The following is a 7,775-nucleotide window of genomic DNA, read 5'->3' as shown; positions in this document are numbered from 1 at the left end:
AGATTAAAAATAGCAGCATCCATAACTATTCTAGCTATGTAGGTTAAAACATTGAATTATTCAAATGAAGATTTAACGTTGCCTAGCAACAATGAACAATGTCAACAACAATTTATTTGTCCATTTGCATCTCTAGCACCATGTATAGAATTACTTGTAACGTATATACAAACACCAACTATTCAAAAAAGTTATATATGGAACAATTGTTTTTCATTTTTGTCATCATAATATTCTATAGTGTCAAGATCTAGAAACCTATAAAACAATAAATCCTCTGTGTCGTACGCCATACGATTTCCCTATTGACCGTTGAGGGCAGGCCAGTATTTGGTGTTGTCATCCTAACATGACCTGTGTCTGTATCTATAAGTAACAACTGAAAGTTTTGGGAGTCATTAAAGAATGGAAAACAATAATTCCTATCTTCAAATGTAAATACAACTTATGGAATGACATGTAGTGAAATTGGGAATTGAATTAGAATTGCGTTTTTTATCCTACATTGAAATATTGAACTCGACTCTAAGATAACGTCGGTGGTGGCGCTATACTTTTGAAATGATGAAGCACCATCAGTGTCATTTTCAGTGAATTTCATATAAAGACTACAGTCGCAAATGTCATTTATCTATTGTGAGGCGGTAGGTTTTGCTGTAGACTGGATTTGTTCATTTTTATGTAACTATTCCATCCAAGCTGAGATGAGGAGAATACAGTACTTTTGTTATACCACACTTTAATACTCCTCAGAGTTAATTCTTTCAACATTTTCTGATACTCTGTTTAAGAAAACTCTACTTATTATCAATCCAAATCTATTTGAAAAATTCTGATTTCCCCAAAGACATCTCTTAATTGAGGTTAAAATCTTACCCAAATTACAGTCAATGGTTATGAACTCTAATGGAAAATTAAAAAAAAAAAACTTCCTTGAAAACAAAACTGTGAACCCACAAATTTCTGTAATTATTTCAAAAGGAACATAGACAAACCTTCACATAGCAAAGTTTAGGGAGAATTCAACAAAATAATGAGTGTGATTTTCAGTGATATTTTCCAACTTTACTAGTTAGATGTTAAAGTGATCTGATAATATGGACATACTTGGTGTTATTACATCAAACATTATTGTGTTTTAAAAATACCATATTTGTTTCAGTGTAAATACACGATTGTGCATAGCAAGTCATTGCTAGCAACTGATGTGAGGCACCAGTTAACCTTACTAATTGTAGGAGATGTGTATTTGTCTGATGTTGGACACCAAAGTATTAGACTATGATGTGATACGTCTAACAAAGAGTAAGAGGTATCATGATTGGTTGATGGCTTAATACTAGTCATGACTGAGATGAGACTGAATTAGTTTTAGTTTGCTGTTTCCTTGTTTGTTGTCTGGCTCATTAGCATATTGACAGTCTTTAGCTTTGTGATGTTCGACTGTATTGTTAAATCTCCAAGAACAGAGCAAATATACCTAAAATAATATATGAGGATATTATCCAGTTAAAGTATTTCTTTGATCCATAAGTTAGGACAATACCCTTGCGTGTGTTTCCCGCCGAACAAGTATGCCTATGGACGTGAGTGTTGCCACTGGTGTAAATCATTGTAGACCATAGCGTGGTATGACCACCTTATGAATATTCATTAGGCATCTGCCATATATGACCCCATGATGACATTTTACATTACGATTGGTACTTCGCGGAGTAACACAAATAAGCACCCGTTCATCAAGAAGCGGTAGCACTCGTCAAAGTTATCGGTAATCCGAATCTGGGAATATCACCATAGTAACCAGACACGCATGATCGAAATTTGACCATGACGTCTGCATGGAATCAAAGAGTGGCATTTAGTGCTGAAGGGCAGGATGGTGGTATCTATGGATGGCTTGTTGTCTTAGGATGTCATATATGTTATATGTTCGTGTTTGGAATGTTTGAAGCCACTGGACCTATATTCGTAGCTTTGCAGACATCATATGGGTCAAATTCAGCACGTACAGCATGGGTTATCTCTTTGAGTTCAAGTATGGAGATGGTAATTGGTAATTTACATGTTTTCCTTATTCATTGAAATTTTAAATTGACATTGACACCATAGATTTACATACATTTCAATACATCACATAATTACACAGGGAAGACAATCTCAGTGCAATAAACAAACGATCATTGCAACTGAAAACTACAAAGAGATCTAGTTTAACAAAATCAACTATATCTAATGAATTTACGTTTTTAAAAGCTAAATGTTTCGCTTATTTCCGACACATAACAGCCTGCAGACTTTGAACTTCGTTTAAATAACCACGGCATTATAAATGACAATGGTACTATTGTACAACTAGGCCAAATTGTTGAAAAGCACTGTTATAACAAAAGGTATTCCTGCTACGGGTGACTAGATCACCTAAGGTGATACGAAGGATGGTTAAGCAGTGTCATCAATTGTGTACTAGTGAAGGGTATGTTTTAAATAACCTTTTCGATCAATGGACCTGTGATCCGGCTATGTTTGTTCAATATCCAGACAGGAGACAGTCTCGGGGTGAACGGCGGATGTTTTGAAAACTTACTATGCATATTCTCTACTCGGGTTCACTTTGACATTGGCTTTAAGCTATATACTTTTATACTTTGCTGTACGAAATTATAATAAGATTGATATTTGTGTAAGGTAAGTCTCTCTCTCTCTCTCTCTCTCTCTCTCTTCTCTCTCTCTCTCTCTCTCTCTCTCTCTCTCTCTCTCTCTCTCTATCCCCACTCTCTCTTCTATAGAATATTAATATCTGCAAACGTGAAATCTTCCTACCTAATGAAAACTACTGCCACAACATTGATAATTGTGATGTTTAGGGTTATGTCCCACTAATACGATTACAGTAAATTTATATGAAAGCTTTGCCCTGGTATTGAGGTCAACATCCCCACCCGACCATATCATGCCCAAAACATTACCATACTGCAAGGCTTTGTCCTAACTTTATGGATCAAAGAAATACTTTAACTGGATAATATCCTTATATATTATTTTAGGAATATTTACTCTGTGTAAGACCAACTCCTCATCTGACATCACGGATTGAAGAAGTGACTTGACTGATATTTTCTTATTTTACGAAACACTAATGTCAGTATTGTCAGTAGTGTGGGAAAACAAGTGACAGTACTGGAGTGCAAAACATCACAGAATAATGCAGAGTTTAATAATTTAATGATTCTATGACCCGTTCCATTTTCTAAAAAAATGTCATATTCTATGTCTAAAATGTGAAACCTCGCTACTCTCTACTTGTAATTACTGATATCTCTAATATCAAAACCATGTTTGTATTATTTGCCAACTCCTACCCTTCCACACCTTCTTACTCAAGGTCATTTTCCTCATGTAAACAACTGGAATCAGTTATTTACCAAATGAAGACTTTCCCAGTAAGTTATACAAAGTACTCGACATATAGTATACCCCTACACAACCCCATATAGTGAATCCATGCCCTTTTCTTTGTGATCATTTAACAGGTCCCATTACAAATATATTAGTAAAGAAAATAGGATATCGAGGCACTGTAATACTTGGAGGTATGATGTCATCTATTGGATTACTACTAACTGCTTTTGCACCAAGTCTTGAGTTTGTCTACTTCAGTTTTGGAGTATTGTTTGGTATGTATAACATCAGACTGTTGTTATTGGCAATGGGGTGGATTTGGTTTTTCACTAATGGAACATTTTTTTTTCTTAACAAACACAGACAGTTCCACATATAAGCTTGTCACTTTTGTCCTGATATCCTTCGACAAAAATAATACTTAAACACAGAACTGCCCTATATAAAGAGGATTATGGCTAATCTATGCAAATGCGGGCAATTCAAACTGCTGTACAGAGCACTAGCTTCTAGGTCTTGTTTTTAGCATTTTTTCTGTACTCCGAGAAACACACAGGTCATGAATTATGTACATATTGTTTGTGAATATTGTAGGATGTAACTTAATACACAAATTGGTTGAAAATCAGTCTGTTTATTTCATAGAATGAAAAAACCTTTCCAAATGAGACAAATTCCCTGCAAACAGCTGCTTAGATTGTGTCATTTAGGATTATTCAAATATGTGGCATTTGCATGTGAAAACCCCAGATATAGGGAATGTTTATATTTTGGTGATTACTTGCCAGTGAGTCATTACAAGTTCTCCACCTCTAAACATACAGTAAGTAATATGCAAAATAGGGTCCCAGGCGCCGGCAGTTGTCTGTTTAATATACATAATGTATATCGATGCAAGTAATTTCGCTATGATGAATATAACAAGATGTAAACCGAATGATTTCCGTAGGATTGCTGTTATTATATTCATTGCTTCCATTATCATGTATACCAAATATTATAGAATTTGATACATACATATACATGTATTACGGTATAGCACACCTCCATTTTGTCATTTCTATGTGAGCACTAAATTGTATTAAATTGGAAGCATGTATTACGATATTGCCTAACTACAAACATAATTGATGAGGATTCGGTATTGATTTGGATTTTTAAATTATAAAACAATTTTATCATGACGTCCTACTTTGAAACATTATATGCAAATTCTGTGTTTGTAACTCAATAAATTGTAAAAAAGCTAAAAAAAAAAAAAAAAATATGTAAGAAATTTGTTATTGTACAAACATTTTACACATTATTAATCATTTTCAATCGATTCGTATTAATGTGCAATTGTTGAAATGGTACAAATTTGCACTTCCTATTTACAGGATGTGGCCATGGTCTCATTGCATATCCCCCACTCGGACTTATTCCACTTTACATTAAAAAGAGGTACGCCTTAGCGAATGCCCTCGTGGTGTGTGGATCAGGAATAGGTATATTCATTTTTACACCATTATGGCAACTGTTGATTGAGACATACGGCTGGCGTGGAGCTTTCATTGTATTTTCTGCTATTAACGCCAACTTGTGTGTATGTGGAACACTCTTCAAATTACCCAAGATGACGAAGACAAATTTGGAGATGAGAGAGACACAACATTTTGATGACACAGCAACCAATGGAAATGACGACAATGTCCAGTCTACAGCCAAATCGAATACCCTGCAACAGATACATGAAATTTGTGACTGTAGAATATTTACCAAATACCCGATATTTGATGTTTTAGCATTTGTCCAGCTACTCGGCTTCGGTGTTGGTCATTATGGAGTATCTACTTATATGGTTACACGTGCAAAGTCTAAAGCCCTTAGTTCTGAGATGAATATTGCTCTAATTATGTCCGTATATGGAGCCTTTGGTATAATAGGCAGACTATGTCCACCTGTCCTTATACGCCTCAAGCCTCGCTCCGTGACAAGTACAAATCTATTTGCTTCAGCATTGCTATTAACTGGAATGACAAATCTTCTGAGTTCCTTTGCTGACTCGTACTCGACATATTGTGTTTACACCGCCATTCTTGGAATCTTCAGCGGCATTTTCCACACACTATATCCACAGGCAATTAAAGATGTAGTTGGGTCACCAAACTTGACAACTGCTTTATGTCTCATTTCTCCTTTTGGCTGTGTTGGAGGATTGATTGGTCCACCAGTTGCAGGTAAGATACTAGTAGATAGAAAGAGGAAGGGAGGGATAGATAGCGTGTATATTAGAACGAGTAGAATCTATGGCGGGGAATTTCATGGTGGAAAACCTGTATATCTACTAGTATCTATCTAGCCATCTATCTATCCATCCATCCATCCTTATTACTAGCCCCCCCCACCCCGGGGTTACTATTATACCTAAAATAATAGAGAGAGAGAGAGAGAGAGAGAGAGAGAGAGAGAGAGAGAGAGAGAGAGAGAGAGAGAGAGAGAGAGAGAGAGAGAGAGAGAGAGAGAGAGAGGGGGAGAGAGAGAGAGAATTAAATCGAGTCATGGCATCTTTATTTTTTGTTCATCCATAGGATGGATATATGACATAACCAAGGATTACAACTATTCATTCTACTTTTACGGTTCCTGTATGGGATTTGCTGGCCTTATAACTCTCTCATTTGAGCCAATTTATCGTGTATATTGTGTCCAAAAGATTGCAGTGAGAGAAGGAAACGACGATGCTACAGCACAGAATGTTATCTACGTTTCAACAGGAACGAATACAGGTTGAACTGCTATCCAGACCAAAGCAAACTAAGCCGTCTTTGTGTAGCCATTTCTTCCAAAACAAAAACAAAAGATAAAGAAAAGAGTATTATTCTTGTGCCATCATGTAATTAATAAAACGTGAGAATAATTTGATAGATTTTGCATACCAGGTTTACAATTAATAAATTACTTTGTTTCATTGAATTATTGTATTTTGAAAATATACCTTCGTTTGTTATTCTTCTAATTTTTTTTTTAAATTAAGATAATTTTTCTTTGAACGATCTTTTTATTCACTTTTCAGACACAGTTTCTGACGAATTCATCAATTTATTACTTTGTTTTCTTTAGCTACTTGTTAGAACTTTTATTTTTGTAAACTTTTATAAAGTCTCTAACATAATCGATTATGCCAAGATCAAACTTATTTTGATTTTTCTGACAACATACAATTTCACACTGTGATGTGTCAATGTGTCTCTTGAAATGAAAGACTGTTGTTAATGTCATATAATACACTTTATAAAACATCATTTTTAGAACACGTGTTTGGGTAAGATCGTGTGGCATGATGTGGATAAATGATACTTTATGACACAATTTGCATACAGAGGGCATAACTCGTTTTCCATTTTCCCCTAGGGTACTATAACAGCATCTGGAAAGTACTATTCGTGATTTCCATTGACTCTGCCTTCCCGTTGACTATGACGTCAAATAAGCATGGTAAATATGTGAATTCTAAGCATGTTTGTTCTAGAAAAATGGATTCTTACTGATCGGAAATCAGATTGGCAACAATTTCCCGACTTGGAAATATACTACTCGCATTTGGTAGGGACTAATCACATCCCTTGTGGGGTATGTACAATTGTGACCATTTTGCATAATTATATTAAAACATATTATTAATTCTTGTAGTTGATAATGATTTGTAATTAGTACTCTCTTATTGATGTTTGTCAGTATTTATACATATATTTAGTTATTGTTTGCGAGTTTGTTTGTTTGTCTGTTTATATATCTATCTATCTATCTATTTATTTATTTATTTATTTATTTATTTATTTATTTATTTATTTATTTATTTATTTATTTATTTATTTTGTTTGTTTGTTTGTTTGTTTGTTTGTTTGTTTGTTTGTTTATGTGTTTATTTATTTATTTAGTTATTTATTTATTTTTGTTTGTTTGTTTAATTGTTTATTTTCGTAAACATAACTAACTAACCCTGAGTGCCCAGTGCTTTAATCGGTACTCTTTCCACTCAAAGTACAATCCAGTCTCATCATACCAAAAAACTTATTTAAAGCGAATATTTCAATACCGTTCAGCTTTTCTGTTCGATACAAACACGCAGAAACCAATAAGAAACTGGACGTGCTACATTTTAAGATAGCAAGATTAAATATGTAAAGTTTCTTGCTACATTTTGTCTAAGTGAAATGAACAACACATGCTATCATACTGACATCAAATTAACAAAGGGCATTTACCCCCCCCCCCCCGGTCATCGTCATTTGATACTAAGAATAACATTGGTGCCCGAATCGTACAAACTTTATGTGACTTGTGTAAATGCCAATTCAAATTTGGTAAAGTGAATTTCACAATACCCCGTG

The 7,775-nt window shown here is 34.6% G+C and overlaps 1 protein-coding gene across 1 annotated transcript; it reads left to right on the top strand.

Annotated features, from left to right (window-relative positions):
• Positions 1 to 1,830: 1,830 nt before the first annotated feature.
• Positions 1,831 to 6,175, top strand: LOC144450097 (monocarboxylate transporter 12-like). Its single transcript, XM_078140664.1, has 4 exons — positions 1,831 to 2,056; positions 3,534 to 3,677; positions 4,782 to 5,621; positions 5,973 to 6,175. Exons 1-4 carry the CDS (start codon positions 1,831 to 1,833, stop codon positions 6,173 to 6,175), a joined length of 1,413 nt encoding a protein of 470 aa, XP_077996790.1.
• Positions 6,176 to 7,775: the final 1,600 nt, after the last annotated feature.

Source organism: Glandiceps talaboti, chromosome 19 (assembly GCF_964340395.1).
Source record: "Glandiceps talaboti chromosome 19, keGlaTala1.1, whole genome shotgun sequence".
Lineage (NCBI taxonomy): Eukaryota > Metazoa > Hemichordata > Enteropneusta > Spengelidae > Glandiceps > Glandiceps talaboti.
The sequence above is the reverse complement of the archived record's forward strand: the minus strand, read 5'-3'. Positions and strand labels throughout refer to the sequence as shown.